The sequence below is a fragment of the Mobula birostris genome, chromosome 5, assembly GCF_030028105.1.
Source record: "Mobula birostris isolate sMobBir1 chromosome 5, sMobBir1.hap1, whole genome shotgun sequence".
Taxonomy (NCBI): domain Eukaryota; kingdom Metazoa; phylum Chordata; class Chondrichthyes; order Myliobatiformes; family Myliobatidae; genus Mobula; species Mobula birostris.
Window position 1 is genome coordinate 102,574,038 of NC_092374.1, and position 17,933 is coordinate 102,591,970.

Genomic DNA, 17,933 nt, shown 5'->3' on the forward strand with positions numbered 1-17,933 from the left:
GCATAGAAGGCTGAGGGGGGACTTGATAGAGGTGTTTAAAATTATGAGGGGGATTGATAGAGTTGATGTGGATAGGCTTTTTCCATTGAAAGTGGGGGAGATTCAAACAAGAGGACACGAGTTGAGAGTTAAAGGGCAAAAGTTTAGGGGTAACACGAGGGGGAACTTCTTTAGTCAGAGAGTGGTAGCTGTGTGGAACGAGCTTCCAGCAGAAGTGGTTGAGGCAGGTTCGATGTTGTCGTTTAAAGTTAAATTGGATAGATATATGGACAGGAAAGGAATGGAGGGTTATGGGCTGAGTGCAGGTCGGTGGGACTAGGTGAGAGTAAGAGTTCGGCATGGACTAGAAGGGCTGAGATGGCCTGTTTCCGTGCTGTAGTTTTTATATGGTGACTCCATGTCACTGAGTCTGTGATGCTGAGTAGAAGAGTATATACTTCTTACTACAATTACACAGGGCCTTGTTACATTAACACCTGGATTATTCATTGTACTTCCTTCCAACAAGGATTCAGCTGGCTGGTTCCTGGGAAGGGAGGTTTGTTGTACACGTGGGCTAGGTCTCTACTCTTGGTAGAGTTTTGATTTCTTAAAGTCATGCAAACTTGAGATGGCCGAAGGCAGGCAGGGACTCAATGGCTGTTGGGCCTGCTTCCATGCTTTATCTCTCTATGACTAACTCATTTTGGTAGATATGGGCAGCATAGAGAGAGAGCAAGCACAGAAACAGGCTATTCAGCCCATCATGTGCTTTACCTAGCTAGGGAATCTAGAAACAAAAGAAAACAAGTTAAGAAATGGGCCACTGAGGAATGAAATAAGTTTCTTCACTTGAATGGTGGTGGATGTTTGGGACCCCCAGAGTGCACCAAATAGCCAGATCTTGATCTTAGAGGAATCGGGGATACAGAGCTAGGAAGTATTGCTGAGGTACATCAGCCATGATCTTATTGAAGACTACGGCAGGCCTACTATTTCTCATGTTCGTAAATCATAAAAACACCCAGACTGGCAGTGAGATCAGTGGTTACTGAGGGAATGGATCAAAGTTTAAGATATTCAGATTCAGTTTTTTGTCCCCTGTATCGAAACATACAGGGAAATGTATCGCTTTTGTTAAACAACCGCACACTCAAGGATGTGCTGGGAGCTGACCTCAACATACGATGCTCACAATGTTCAGCAGAGGATACAAGCAGCAGCAAATTAAAACAAGACAATAGAGAAATAAGCCCCTTCCCTCCCCCAACCTCCTTGACACACACACACAAACAGGCCTCTAACCTCATGACAGGCTACCTCAAGTCCTTGGCCCTGGACTCTCATATTATCAAAATTTAGGGGAGAAAGGAGAGATATGTCAGGCCAATGCTGAGTCACTGATCATGAAATATACAGAAGGACAAGTAAAGGAGACTAGTTGCCTTGTGATACTGGAACAACTGAATTCAGGTGGGGGAATGTGTGGCTGTTCACTTTTAGACATTGAGGTTCTGAGGAGCAGTAGGATTTGAAGTGCTTTGTAGAAACAAGCTGGGAAAAGTTGAGCAAATAGTCACAAAGGTGAGAGAATGACTACTTTTCAGAACAGGGCACTTTACATTCTGAGGAGGATCTGAGCAGTTCTACATGGGGCCTTCAGAGGACACTAGAAAGGACTACCTGCTGGCTGCGTCATCTTCATCAGAATCGCAGAAACTGGTCGTTTCTAGCTCACTGCTCAGGAGTGTGGATGAACTCTCATAGCCTGCAAGATGCCGCTCCATCTTGGGGTGTCCATTAACTCTGGGACCTGAGGGGAGGCAGAAGACATTCCTCAATTGCAACACAGACACGGTAAAAGTGATCAAAAGCACATTGATTTGTTTCCAAATTACAATTACAAGAAAAATATCTTCCATTATTCATGATGAGATTTTTACTTGAAGCTTTAAGACTCTAAGGCACAGCACAAAGTGCAGTGACCAAAGACTCTGCCATTGATGTCAAGGTGCTTCCAAAACAAAAAGAGCTATCAGGCATTTGACAAATACACCAAGCTCGTAGCTTAGGCACAAATTATTTCTGGTACTGCAGACTCTTCAACAGTAACCATTGGACCTGGTGATATTGATCAGAGGTTTTTCAGAAGTCAAGAATGAGGCATAAACTATGTTACAGCTGTCTTATTAGTGTTACATGAATGAACAACCAAAGAGATAGTCATGGTTGTCTCATTCTCAGACTAGGGAGAAACAATATTCCAGTGATTAGAGTGAGCCTATCAAGTAGACAGATTCAAGTAGTGTGACACCTGCTGCAAAAAACTGAGGAGCTTCTAGAAAAATGCAGACTCAGTTATACTGGAAAATTTATTGAACACCTAAAAAACAAGCAAGCATAGGAGAATAACAACTCCACATCCTAATCCAATAGCAACTTTGGTCACAGAATTTCCCAAGGCCCCAATATTCTGCTCTTACCATGTTCCATACTCTCTCTGCGCCGGGGTTTCTCTCTCCGCGACAGGACCACAGACTCCGTCTCCGTCTCGTTGTCCAGATTTTCCCGACTCCCAGTGACATTCGCACTGAAAGAGCAGGAAAAGCATCCAGGAGAAGCCACGTGGGAAATGCAAAACAAAGCATAGCTAAACGATGGGGAGTCTAAACAAAACCCTTTGTCTAATATTTAATACTGACCTTTTCTAACCATTTCTACATGTCTTTAGCAATCTACAATTTGCTTAAAACACACTACATTTTAATAAGCATTTTTGCAATTACTGCTTTGACCCACATCATTTTAAAGATGTATCATTTAAACCACTTCTATACATTTGCAGATGACACCAATGTTGGTGAAATCTCAGATGGTAACAAGGTGGTGTACAAGAGTGAGGTAGATCACTCAGTTGAGTGGTATCACAGTAACAACTCTGTACTCAATGTCAGCAAGAAACTGATTGTAGACTTCAGGAAGGGGAAGTCGGGAGAACACACCAGTCCTCAGAGATGTCAGTGGCAGAAAGGCCGAACAGCTTTAAATTCCTGGGCATAAACACCTCAGAGGATCTAAAGCAACACACACAAAACACTGGAGGAACTCAGCAGGCCAAGCAGCATCTATGGAAAACAGTCAACAATTGACGCCTCAGACCAAGAGCTTTCTTCAGGACTGGAAAGGCCCTAACAAATTTCTACAGATGTACCATGGAGAGCAGTCCGACTATTTTGACTGATTGCATCATTGCCTGGTTGGGGACTCCAGTGCGCAGGATGGCAAGAGGCTACAGAGATTGTAGACTCAGCCAGCTCCATCCTGAGCACAACCTTCCCCACCACTGAGGACACCTTTAAAAAGCAGTGCCTCAAAAAGGTGGCAACTGTCAGCAAGTGCCCTCACCATACAGGACATGCCCTCTTCTTGTTACTCTCATTAAGGAGATGGTATAGGACCCAGAAGACCCAAGCTCAACAATTCAGGCACAGCTTCTTCCTCTCCACCATCAGATTTTTTGAATGGACTAAGGATCCATGAATACTGCCTTGTTATTGCTTTTTTGGTATGATTTGTTTAGTAATTTACATTAATTTTTTGCCTGTTGCCACAAAACAACAAATTCCACATCATAAGAGTAATGCTCTGTAAGGTTTCACTGCTAATGTAATGGTTTCTCTGCAGCAGCAGCGTTTGGGTTATGACTAGAGATAAAGAGGGCTTTGGAATGTGTGCCATCCAATGACAGGCCTCTTGTTTCTTTCTTGTGTGTCTGAGAGAAGGTATTTAGGGGCTTGTGTTCCGCGGAAGATGGAGAGAGAAGAGGCCAGAACGGAGAGGTCGTAGACTGCAGGACTGAGTGGACATGGAATGGAGTCGGGAGTTGACGATGCCCGGGGGAATCAATGGAGAATGAACAGATGGGAAAGTCATGAGCTCCAACGAGTGCATTAGACTTTTCTTTTTGTTTTCCTTACTAGCCCTTTAGGCAAATTAAGAATTATAAAGCTAAATCGTTTAATTGCATATGGTGTACTGTTTGTTATTTTGTGGTACTGATTTGCAACAGGGGAAAACACCACACAGCATCCACACAAGCGAGATTTCACAAGTTTGGGGGTCCGGAGAGTGTCTTTCCCTGGACTAACGCAGCCCACCGAACCTTGGGGTTACACAAGACAGTGATAATAAACCAGTAAAAGACACTAAGCTTTTACTTAGACGCAAACCAGTAGGCTCAGAAGCTCCCAGGTTCCTATGGTGAGTAATTTTATCTGCAACCCTGCTGCATTGGGCATGATGGGTAGGGGCAATGCCTTGAGAAAAGCTTAAACTGATCCCAGTAACTCCTTCACTCCATTCTTACAAAATACTCTGCCACACAAGACCCAAGCTAGCTAAGTCCATCATACCCTCAGGGTTATTTGCAATTGTAACGAAAAGAGAACAAGCCCCATCACGTTTAACTGAAAATCCAGACACCGATTGCAGAGGAACTAGAGATCTGTCTCCAAGCTTTCTGAAGCCTACAGGCCACTGGGTGGCCACATAGTTGCATGAGAGATTTCTGCAGATCTGGAAATCCAGAGCAATAAACAAAATACTGGAGGAACTTGTCGAGACTTGGCTGAAACATTGACCATTTGTTCCTCCCCATACACGCTGCCAGACTTGCAGAGTTCCTCCAGCATTTTGCCTGTGCATAGTTAGTCCTATGGAAGGGAATACAAATGCTGAGAACCTTCATCATGACATGATAAAAGATCTCGTCTCAAAGTGTTGACTGTTTGTTTCTTTGCATTGATGCTGCTTGACCTGCTGAGTTCCTCCACCATTTTGTGTGTGCCACTGCTCCTTTTCAGTGCTGAACGATACATAATGCATGGAAAAGCTATTGTAATGCCTTGTTTAATAAGCTAACAACTTCACTAACTGGAAGGATGGAGGTCTTGAATCTCCGATTCCACCCGTCCGCTCGATTGGAGGGGGCACTTCGGGCACACTGGTAACTGGGTGTGAAACAGGTTCTGGCTGCGACCCTTCAGCAGACACCAGCTGTGAGAAATAAGGATAAATTATGAATAAGGGCCACAGGCATGAGTAGTAGATCTGTTCATATGCAAACTACACATGAATTAAAGTAAATCACAAAATGCTGGTGAGACTCAACAGGCCAGACAGCATCAATGGAAAACAGTACACTCAACGCTTTGGGCCAAGACCCATCAGGACTGGAAAAAAAAGATATTTTTTTTACTCCTGTCCTGCTGAAGGGCCTCAGCCCAAAACATCAACTATCCTCTTGTCCATAGCTACTGCCTGGCCTGCCGAGTTTCATCAGCATTTTGTATGTGTTGCTCGGACTTGCAGCATCTGCAGATTTTCACTTGTTTTTACACAGGAATTAAGATTAGTTAGCAGTTTTTTGGTTGCATTAAGTAAACAAGCACAATAACAATCCAGAAATAAGATAAAGATCAGAGAGCCACGTAGAAAGGAAGGGTTAGAGTGATCATAGTATAAATAAAGGTCAGCACAACATCATGGGCCAAAGGGCCTGTACAGTGCTGTCATGTTACAAGTTCTATTAGCTTTATTTACCACATGTACATCAAAGCATATGTTTATACTTCAACAACCACAGTCTGAGAATGCACCAACACAACATGCCCACAACTTAGTCAGCCTAACCTGTAGGTCTTTGGGTTGTGGGAGGAAACCAGAACATGCAGAGGAAACTCCTGTGTTCATAGGGAGATCATACAAACTCCTTACAGATAGCAGTGGGGTAGTTGGTCATCTGATTGCTGGTGCTGAACAGCATTGTTAATCACTAAGCTACCTCGCCATGAGGGCTGTGTATGGTTAGTTAATTCCTGCCAATACAATTGTTCTCATTTCCCAATAAGGGAAGGAGACAGAAAAATCAACAAATTCAATTGTTATTCAGCAATCACCTCTAGTCCCTGGACATTAAACAGAAATGATGCAGAATTTCTTTAGCCAGAGGGTAGAGAATCTGTGGAAATCATTGTTGTGGATGGCTGTGGAAACCAAGTGATTGGGTGAGGTTGAAGGGTTCTTGTTTAGTAAGAGTGTCAAAGTTTGTGGGGAGAAGACAGGAGAATGGGGCTGAAAAGGAAATTAGCCATGATTGAATGACAGAGCAGACTTGATAGGCTGAATGCACTAACAATGCTCCCATGTCTTGTGGTCATATATCATGAAAATGTATTGAGGCCATTCAGCCCATTTGGTCCAGCAGCCAAATCCCATTTCCCTGTTCTTGATCCAAGTTCCGGCAGGTTATAGTTCAGTCCTTTCGGTTCTTGCCCAGATTCTTTTCTGAAAGTGTTCAGTCAACCTTGCCCCTAAAAAACTTTCAAGCTGTGAGGTCCACCGTTTGGGTGAAAAAATTCCTCAAATCCTCACAAAACTGCCACTTTAAATCCTTGGGTATTCTGTTTTATGCATGTTTCATGCATCTCAGTTTTATATACAAAGTCTAAATCCCTCTCATGCTCCTCAACACCAGTCGACGCAACCTTACTCAACTCCAGCTATGTCAATATCCTGAATCAGCCTCCTCTATTGGACCATAGCACCCACTAGCTTCAGGTAAGTGGTATGAATAGATGCTCCAGCCTGAATTTGGTGTCTGGCTGGTGCAACAGTTGGACAGCAAAAGTGACACCAAATACTCCATCACATCAGACTCCCTTCTCCTCAGCTTCCTACCCAGGAAAATATCAGTCATGTTTAATGAGATAAATAGTCAGGAATACCCAGCAGATCAGGCAGCAGTTATGAAGAGAGAAACATAGTGAATGACCTTTCACTGGACTAATGAAAGAACACTGACCTGAAACGGTAACCATTTCCTTCTCCACAGGTGCTGCCTGACTGGCTAAGTGTTTTTATTAGATGAGATTAAATTCAACTTTATTGTCATTGTGCCGAGTACAGATACAAAGCAAATGCAAAGAATAGTGTTATTCACAAAATAACTGCGAATAAGAAGTGCTACAGCACACAAACATAAAAGTACTGAGACAGTACACTATGGGTGCAATACTGCTTAGCGCTGTGATGAGAGGTCCAGCAGGGTCATAGCCTCAGGGAAGAAGCTCTTCCTGTGCCTGCCGGTGCGGGAGCGGAGGCTCCTGTAGCGCCTACCAGATGGGAGGAGAGTAAAAAGTCCATGGTTAGGGTGAGATGCATCCTTGATAATGCTTTTCGCCCTGCCCAGGCAGCATTTATGGTAGATGTTCTCAATGGTGGGCAATTGGGTGCCGATAATCCGCTGGGCAGTTTTCACCACATACTGGAGTGCTTTGCAGTCCGATACGGGACAATTGCCATACCACACTGAGATGCAGTTGGTGAGTATGCTCTCAATGGTACAGCGGTAAAAGTCTGTCAGTATCCTGGGACAGAGGTGAGCTTTCTTGATGCTCTGCAGGAAATAAAGGCGCTGTTGCACCTTTTTGATCAGGATGGAGGAGTTCAGGTGAGATCCTCAGAAACGTGGACACCAAGGAATTTAAAGCTTGATACATGCTCCACTACAGCTCCGTTGATGTAGATGGGGACGTGAGTGCAGCTCCTAGCATGCCTGAAGTCCACAATGATTAAAGATAAAGCCGTAAGACACTGAAGCAGAATCAGGCCATTCTGTCCATCGAGTCTGCTCTGTCATTCCATCCTGGCTGAATTACTTTCCCTCTCAACCCCATTATCCTGTCTTCTCCCTGTAACCGTTGAGGCCCTTACTAATCAAGAACCTAAACTCAGCTTTAAATATGCCCAATGACTTGGCCTCCACAGCCGTCGGTGCAATAGATTCCACAGATTCACTATCCTCTGGCTAAAGAAACTCCTCCTCATCTATGATCTAAAGAACCTTAGTAGAGATATTTATATAATCCCTGGCAACAGGTAAGGTACCAGAGGATTGGAGGATAGCCAATGTTGTTCCACTGTTTAAGAAAGGCTCTAAAAATAAACCAGGAACTTATAGGCACCGGCGAGCCTGACATCAGTGGTGGGAAAATTACTGGAAGGTATTCTAAGGGACCAGATATGAGAGTACTTGGACAGACATGGACTGATTAAGGATAGTCAGCATGGCTTTGTGCATGGTAGGTCGTGCCTAACAAAACAAAGTTTTTCCAAGGAAGTTACCATGAGAGTTACCATGAAGGCAAGGCCCTGAATGTTTTCTACATGGACTTTAGGAAGGCACATATCAAGGTACTGCTCGGGGAGGTTGGTTCAGTTGCTAGGTATTCAAGATGAGGTCATAAATTGGATTAGACATTGGCTTTGTGGGAGGAGCCAGAGAATGGTAGTAGGTGTTTGTCTCTCTGACTGGAGGCCTGGAACTAGTGGAGTGCCGCAGTGATCAGTGCTGGGCCAATTGTTGTTTGCCACCTATATCAACAGTCTGGAGGATAATGTGGTTAACTGAATCAGTAAATTTGCAGATTAGATTATGAGGACACTCAGTCCTCGTTTATTGTCATTTAGAAATGCGTGCATTAAAAAATGATACAATGTTCCTCCAGTATGATATCACAGAAACACAAGACAAACCAAGACTAAAACTGACAAAAGCCACATAATTATAACATATAGTTATAACAGTGCAAAGCAATACCGTAATTTGATAAGAGCAGGCCATGGGCACAGTAAAAAAAAAAGTCTCAAAGTCCCGATAGCCCATCATCTCACACAGACGGTAGAAGGAAGAAAAGCTCTCCCTGCCATGAACCTCCAGCGCCGCAAACTTGCCAATGCAGCACCCTGGAAGCACCCGACCACAGTCCAGCTCTGAGTCCGTCCAAAAACTCCCAGCCTCCGACCAGCCCTCGAACATCGAGCACCCAGCACCATCTCTAACGAGCGCTTTGACCCTGGCCCTGGCCACCAAGCAACAGGCTAAGCCGAGGATTCAGGGCCTTCCCCTCCAGAGATTTCGGATCACAGTAGCGGCAGCAGCAAAGCAGGCATTTCAGAAGTTTCACCAGATGTTCCTCCGTGCTCTCACGTCTGCCTCCATCAAATCAGAATTGTGCATGGTATCCTACTTGACAGATAACAGATATCATCACTGGAGAGTCCGTGGGCGCTGCGTCGTGCCGCCATCTTCTCCTCCTGCCTAGATTGATGCCAAGATTGGGGGTGTTGTGAACAGCAAGGAAGACTATCAGAGTTTGCAGCTGGATCTGGATCAGCTGGAAAAATGGGCTGAAAAATCACGTATGAAATTTAAAGCAGACAAGTGTGATGTGTTGCACTTCAGTAGGACCAACCAGAGTGGGTCTTACATAGTGAGAGATAGGGCATTGAGGAGCACAGCAGAACAAAAGCATCTGGGAAAACAGGACCATAATCCATTGAAAGTGGTGTCACGGGTTCATAGGATCATAAGGAAAGCTTTTGGCACACTGGCTTTCATAAAACAAAGTATTGGGTACAGGATATGGCATGTGATGTTGAAATTGTACAAGAGGCCTAAGTTGGAGTATTGTGTGCAGTTTTGGTCACCTACCTGCAGGAAAGATGTAAATAAGGTTGAAAGAGTACAGAGAAAAATTATAACAATGTTGCCGGGATTGGAGGACCTGAGTTATATGGAAAGATTGAATAGGTTATATTCCTTGCGACGTAGAAGATTAAGAGGACATTTGATAGAAGTATACAAAATTATGAGGGGTATAGACAGGGTAAATGCAAACAGGCTTTTCCACTGAGGTTGGGTGGGACTAGAACCAGAGGTCATGGGTTAAAGGTAAAAGGTGAAAAGTTTAAGGGGAACATGAGGGGAAGTGAGTGTGGAATGAGCTGTTAGCAGAAGTGGTGCATGCAAGCTCAATTTCAATGGTTAAATTTGGACAGGTACATGGATAGTAGAAGTATGGAGGGCAGGTCCCGGTACAGGTTGATGGGAGTAAGCAGTCTAAATTGTTCAGCATGGACTAGATGGGTCAAAGGGCCTGTTTCTGTGCTGTAATTTTCTAGGACTATGACATTCTATTCTGAGGCTCTGCCCTCTGGTCCTAGACACCCCCGACTATTCGAAACATCCTACTCTATCTAGGCCTTTCAATATTCAGTAGGTTTCAATTAGATTCCCCATTATTCTTCTAAACTCCAATGAGTACAGGCCCAAACACATCAAGCGCTCCTCATATGTTAATCCTTTCACTCCTGGGATTATTCTTATGAACTTCCTCTAGACCCTCTTCAATGCCAGCACATCCTTTCTTAGATAAGGGACCCAAAACCACAGAATCTGCAAGTTTTTGGTTCCCACAGTCGCCTCAGCACGGACAGGCTTGTCAAGAGCTGATGCAGGTTACACTAGGCTGCAGCCTCAACCATGGCTTTTCTCAGCTGACAGTCATTCTTTTAACGAAGAGTGGTTTCTAAAATAAAAAAAACAATCATACAGCAACACATGTAGGCAACGATGCTGAGGAGAGTTTCCTGTAATAATCCTGCCAGCTGAAACCATTACAATAGATGGTCAAACCAAAACACCAGTCAATCCTTCTGTTCTGTAACAGCTGTTTCCCATCTGAGAGATGATTGTTTCCTTAATTACCATCCCAAAGGAAACAACTTGCACAGGCACTCAGCCAGGACAACTAATAATGGACCCTGCTGGTTTAACCCTTCAAAGATTGTCACGTGAACAGACAAGACGGTTAACAAGGAGAAGAACTTACTGAGTGAACTATCCAAGCTGCATTTTACTTCACAAGTTTGCCAGGACTCAGTACTTCAAGGATTAGTTGCTGTTGCAGAGGCAATCTTGACAGTAATCTTCCCTCCACTGCTTTGCCAACATGCTTCATCCCTGCAAAAGGTCCATCAGACCCGGGGAACCGACTGCGTGGCTGCTTTGTAGCTGAATCACCCTGAAGCTGGCCACAAAATTACAGCAGGAACTCTCCTTGACTCATCAGCGGAGGGGATTTTGGCTGGTATGCCCCCACTCCTTCCCATCACTAGGATGCAGACGAAACGAAGTGCTGCTCAAGATTGTGACCCAGAGCAAGTGGGCTGTATGGGTGTCAGGACCCCTCTAGTCACTCTGAGGAAATAATTCACTAATTATACTAGACTGATTACGCAGTGAGAAAAGATTCAATACAGTGGATTCCGGCTCATTGGGACACATTGACCAGTACATTTTAGCCCAATTGGCCCTTATTAGCCGAAGTTTCATGGAAATAGTTAAAATGTATAAACAAAAAAAAACTGTTTAACTGAGTAACAAATTATATATTTAAATGAAATACAAAACAAACTAGAGCACTAGTAACACTACTGGTGGCTGTCCATTGTATTTGACGATGACAGGAAACCTGCGCAGGAGAGTTTGTAAAGTGGAAAAGTAGCTGCACTGTGGCAGTCGCACTCTCGACCTAGGAAGTCCAGGTCCAGTAATATGAGTAGTCATCTTGGTTGCAGTGGATGACCACGACTACTTCTGTGCCTCGTCATGCCCTTCACTCTCCATTGAGCGTTGTAGAACTGCCTTCCTGGCCATTGGATCTGTCTCATCCACCCAGTCCCCCAGAGCTGTCATTTCACTCACTAGACAAGATATTTTAATCTATAACATCAGCAGGAGCAGAATTTAGATGATGGCCAAGTTTGATGATGATATAAAGATTGATGGAGGGGCAGGTAGTGTTGAGGAAACAGGAAGGCTGCAGAAGGACTTAAGATTAGGAGAATAGGCAAGAAAGTGGCAAATGAAATACAATTTTGGAAAATGTACGGTCATGCACTTTGGTAGTAGAAATAAATGAGCAGACTATTTTCTAAACAGGGAGAAAATCCAAAAATCTGAGATGTAAGTGGACCTGGGAGTCCCTGCGCAGAACATCCTAAAGGTTGACTTGCAGGTTGAGTCGGTGGTAAGCAAGGCAAATGCAATGTTAGCATTCATTTCAAAAGGTCTAGAATACAAGAGCAGGGATGTGATGTTGAGACTTTAAGACACTGGTGCAGCCTCACCTTGAGTATTGTGAACAGTTTTGGGTTTCTCATCTCAGAAAATATGTGCTGGCATTGGAGAGGCTGTAGAGCAGGATGATTCCAGGAATGAAAGGGTTATCATATGAGAAATGTTTGATGGCTTTGTGTCTGTACTCGCTGGAATTCAGAAGGATCCCACTGAAACCTTTTGAATGTTGAAAGGCCTAGACAGAGTAGATGTGGAAAGGATGTTTCCCATGGTGGTGGAGTCTTCGACAGGAGGGGTGTCCATTTAAAACAGAGATGAAGACATTTCTTTCGCCAGAAGGTGGTGAATTTATGGTATTTGTTACCACAGGCAACTGTGGAGGCCAGGTTGTTGGGTGAGCAGAGCTTGATAGGTTCTTGATTGGACACAGCATCAAAGGTTATTGGGAGAAGGCTAGGGACTGGGGTTGAGGAGAGAAAAAAGGATCAGCCATGACTGAATAGTGGAGCAGACTTGATGGGCCAAATGGACTGTTTCTACTCCTAAAACAACAGGAATTCTGCAGATGCTGGAAATTCAAGCAACACACATCAAAGTTGCTGGTGAACGCAGCAGGCCAAGCAGCATCTGTAGGAAGAGGTGCAGTCGACGTTTCAGGCCGAGACCCTTCGTCAGGACTAACCCTTTCATTCCCAGGATCATTCTCATAAACCTTCTCGTGACTCTCTGGAATGTCAGTACATCTTATCTTAGATATGGGGCCCAATACAATAGTACAAATGCAGTCTGGTCAATGCCTTACAAAGCCTCAGCATTACATCCTGGCTTTTATATGCTAGTCTTCTCGAAATGAATGCCATCATTGCATCTCCCTTCCTTACTACTGAATCAACCCACAAGTTAACCTTAAGTGAATCCTGCACAAATATTCCAAGTCCCTTTGCACCTCTGATTTCTGGATTTGCTCCCCATTTAGAAAATAGTCTATTTCTTTATTCCATCTAGCAAAGTCCATAACCATATACTTCCCTTCACTATATATTGCATCTGTCACCGCTTTGCCTATTCTAATCTAAGTCCTCCTCCAGACTCCAAACACGTTGTAGCTAAAATGGCAGAGACATTGTGTGATAGACAAGCAGTAGCTTGAACAAAAACTGAACACAAAGGACACTAAAAAACACTTTACATAATAATGTCATCACATCAGACCAAGCTCTTCCGGTGAAACTCCAGCTCAATGTTGGTGGTTGTGAATTACGTACAATTCCATCAATTGTGTTACCCTACAATGTAACTGTAATGCTGTTACCACACATTATATATACAGCTGTAATGTGCAGCAATTAATATATTTTTGTTCAACTGCACCAAGATAGTTTTAGGGTTAAGACAGTTTTTGAAAGGCATAAAGAGGCTGACAGCTGGAATCTTCAACCCAGTGCAGAAATTTCCAATCCTATAAGCCAGAGCTTAGAGATGCGAGGGGAAAAGTTTAAAGGAGATGTGAGGGGGAAAGTTTAAAGGAGATGTGTGGGCGTTTTTTTAATATACACTGAGTAGCTGGTGCCTGGAACGGCTGCCAGGGGAAGTGGTGGAAGCAGATATGATGGTGGCATTAGATAGACACCATGGTTGGTAGAAAAATGGAGGGTTACATAGGAGGGAAGGGGCAGATCGATCTTAAGAGTAGATTAAAAGGTTGGTACAACATTGTAGGCCCAAGGGCCTGTACTGTGCTGTAGTGTTCTACGTTCCAGGTAAGAGGATGATCTGATACACCAACTACTAATACAGACTGTACATTATCCTTTCACAGATTGCATCATCATTCTCTTTCGCCATCTTCAAATCACCACATTTGGCAGAGAAAGCCAAAGTTTATAAAGCACAATTGTTGGCAATTTTAAATGAAAGACTCTCAAAAAGAGAGACATCTTACCCAGGACACCACTCTGCCATTGAAACAGGGCAACTTTGCATTGTCATCAGAGATCTCTTCCTTTACAACACTGCAAAACATGAAAGAGTTCAGAATTAACTACTGTTGCACAAAAGCTGGCAGTACAGTGACAACAAGTGGGTTAAAGATTTAAAGATTACCTGTACTCATCACAGGTACATCGAAATGTACATTGTTTGCATCAACGATCAGAGTACCAGGATGTGATGGGATCAGCCCGCAAGTGTCGCTTTACTTCTGACGCCAACATAGCTTGCCCACAATTACTAACCCCAATTGGTACATCTTTGGAATGTGGGAGGAAACTGGAGCACCTGGAGGAAACCCATGCGGTTACGGGGAGAACACACAAACTCCTTACAGACAGCAGTGGGAATTGAACCTAGATTATGACCGCTGGCACTGTAAAACTTTACGCCAACTGCAACGCTACCATACTGCCCTCTGATACAGAAATTCATACTGCCATACTGCCCTCTGATACAGAATTTCAAATGAAATAGAGGTAGAGATCTAATGGCCATCAACATTTTACCAGTGCAATTCCCCAAACTTTTCATATTGTGTTCGAAAGAAAGGAGGAGCACAGCGGTAGACTTCTGTTATTTAGCACCTTCATGGCCTTAAGGCACCCTACAGTGCCTTACAATGAGGAACTTTTGAAAAATGCTCACTGTTAAAAGACAGCGATTCTAGCAACAAACTCGTACTCATCAAAGGTCCTACACACATTAATGTGATGAATTGCCCCTAACATTGGTAGCAAGGACATACTGCTTCTCTTCCAAAGAGTACCTTGGAATCTTTAACATGTATCCAGTCAGTGAATGTGGCCAACGGGCACATTCCAAGGTGAAGGAATACAAGTTGAGGGACCAACAGAAGTTGAGTGCAACAAACACAAAGGCTCTGTGGACAAGGGCATCAGAAGGGCCCAGTGGCTTCACTATCTTATAGTGTTAGGTCCTGACATCCATGCACATTGATGGGCTGGACAACGTGTAACAGCTTCATGAAAAGATCATTTGAGGAAACGTAACTCATTGTGAGAAATGGTATGGAACTGCTGACATCATGAAGATGGGCAGATATATTCACTGTGTACATTATGAATATGGTAAAGTATATTTTTAAAGAAATCTCCCAATAGTGTAAAGGGAACCAAGTTTAACACCCCTGCAATGCTCCTGCAACTCTTCACTGGCCACCTTGCTTCTCCATTCTCCACAACACAGAATTCTTGCCTCAAATTTCTGGAATAAATAAATGAATATAAATAAATAATTCTGCATGCTTGCGTGTCTGTGTCCTGTTTGTTAATGCAAATGATGTATTTCACAATATTCTTCAATGCACATGTGAGAAATGAATCTGAATACTGTAGTACCATATATACTAGCTTGTGAATCATTTCCTTACAGGTATTGAAAGGGAAAAATACAATAAAATTCTATGCAAGAACTATAAACAAATAATTTTCTCAGGCTTCCAGCCGGGTACAAATATTGATTATTACAGATGTTTCGATGATAAACTCTGCCATCTTCATCGGTGAACCGTCATTCCTGAGCTCGTCATTGATAATTGATACCTGTACCCAGCTGGAAGCCTGTGAAGAGTTTATTCATCATATACGCTGGGAAAGCTATAGATCCTTTTTCATAACTGATAAATAACCGGCTACTAAAGAATACAAACTCTGCAAATAACAAAAACAACAGAGAACACGAGTTGTAAAGAGTCCTTGAATGTGAGTCTGTAGGTCATAGAATCAGTTCTGAGTTGTGGTGAGTGAGGCTTTCCGCTCCAGTTTAGGAGCCAGATGATTGTAGGGTAATAACTGTTCCTGAACCTGGTAGTGCAGAAACCAAGTCTTCAAAACATCCAAATCTTAAATCCTCTTTCAATCAGTCTCTTAATTATTCTTTTTGGTTCAGCGCATGCTTTCCAAAAAGCCTATCAAGCCTATCCCACAAAAGCCTTAGATTAAAGGCACTTTTAGAAATGCAAACATTTCTTGTTAAATCTCCCACAGACTGGGGGTAGGGTTTGCTATTGCTGTGGCGAAATCTACTGGGACATGGAGAGCTTCCTCCCATCATGCCTACCTTCAGTCCACACAATGTACTGACTCAGTTGGTCTGACATCAGATGCTCTAGTGAAAGTGAAATTAATCATTTGATCAATAATGGTTATTGAAGAGTGGCTATTTGCAAAGGAAGTCGAGCTTTAATCAGCATCTCAGCTTGCTAGACTCATGCATTCTCTACACAATGGAAATAGCTCCTGGTCAAGATGGTGCCAAATTGCATTGTTTAAGGACTTGGCTCACACTTGGTTGTTTTATTTAGGTTCATACAGATAGTTTTGGGGACAGCATAGAGAATAAGGGGTCACATTAGGGTTTAGGGAAAGGGATGAGGTGAAGTTAGAGGTCAGCGACAGTAAATGAAGAGCTGGAGGTTGAAGTGCTCTGGGGTCAAAGGTCAAAGATCCCAGGAGGTCAGATCAAGAATATAGACCAGTCAAGGACAGAGGTCGGAGGGTACCAAAGATGAAGACTGGTGAGCCGCAGGGTTGGAGATCCAAAATCCATGTCAGGTAGATCCGGATGTCAGATTCCAGTGATCCCTGATGATGGAGGTCAGGTTGGCAGGTGCCAAGGACGAAGCGGGGTGGTGGGGGGGGGGGGGGGCATAGTGGAGAATAGGAAGGGTTTTATTTTGCTACTGGTGTCTGTCTTTTTGTATGTTGGCTGCATGTTGTTTTACTGAACATTGTTGGCACTGGAACGTGTGGCAACACTTGTGGGCTGCCTCTAGCTCATTCTCAGACTATGTTTGTTGTTGACACAGAATGGATTTCACTGTATGTGATTAATAAATCCAATCTAGTTATTGAATAACAATTTTGGAATTATCGTGGATGGGAGAAAGCTGACTCGAAGCATTTTGGCTGTATTCATTGCAGCAAAGGGTCTTCAAAATCAACACAGAACACTGGAGGAACTCAGCTACTCAGGTAGCTTCTGTGGAGTGAAATAGCTCCCTCCACCCGTTCTGTATCAGAATGAAGGAGACTATCCTGAAACTGGCTATTTCCCTCCACAGCTGCTACCCAGCTTGCTGAGTTCCTCTGCATTGCAGCATCTGCAGTCTCTCAGATTGTCATATAACTCCATCTGCTCTATCAATCAGTGACATCGGTAATCTAAATCCTGGCACTTATCCCTGAAAGCATCTACCCCTACACCCCTTCCCTTACCAACATCCTGGGCTCCACAGTCCTTGCAGGTGAAGTGTTGCCTCACCTGGGAGTCTGTCAGCATCATCTACTATATCTGGTGCTTCTGGGTGCAGCCTATTCTACATCAATAAGACCCAAAGCACAACTGAGGGACAGCATCAGTGATGAGCATCTTAGGCAGCACATAGAAAATGCTGGAGGAACTCAACAAGTCAGGCAGCATCTAGGCAGGGGAGTTCTTCCAGCATGTGTCTTTTCCTCAGATCACTTGAGGAAAATCCAGTTGTTAGCAGAAACCTACAACTCAGAGTTAACATTAACAGCTAACAGCATGAATTACTATTTGTGGAGAAAAAAATCCAATTTTCTGCTAGGATGTGCAGAACCTTTGCTAACTTTGCTTCTGAACTGCCTGGTATTAATTTTTTTTTTAGACAGTTCTGGATTGCGAAGCAGCAGAATGAATTCCCCCCCCCCCCCATGCACCCAATCAGTTACCTTCAATGTGCTGAAGACTCTGATCAAATTACCTCTTAATATTCAAATTCCAGGCAGCACTGTTTAGTTTGTGTAGTCACTATGTATAATTTAATCCCCGGAGTCCAGGCAACATCTAAATCCAGTCAGTGTTTAATTTATCCCACACAGGCCCTCCCTAGGTTACAAATGCCCTACCCCTTGTAAACATTAAATATCAAAGCCGGTATTTCATCAGGGTTCCAGATATTTATAGCATTTACAACTATTTATTCCAATCGCCA

General features: G+C 43.5%; 1 protein-coding gene across 1 annotated transcript in view; it reads right to left on the reverse strand.

Annotated features, from left to right (window-relative positions):
- Positions 1-17,933, reverse strand: part of dvl2 (dishevelled segment polarity protein 2) — a 77,443-nt gene that overhangs the window by 26,719 nt on the left and 32,791 nt on the right. The window contains exons 2-5 of the mRNA XM_072258554.1: positions 13,905-13,974; positions 4,913-5,034; positions 2,463-2,569; positions 1,663-1,792 (exon numbers count right to left, since the gene is read on the reverse strand). Of these exons, the coding sequence (XP_072114655.1) occupies positions 1,663-1,792; positions 2,463-2,569; positions 4,913-5,034; positions 13,905-13,974 (429 nt within the window). The remainder of the gene's footprint in view (positions 1-1,662; positions 1,793-2,462; positions 2,570-4,912; positions 5,035-13,904; positions 13,975-17,933) is intronic.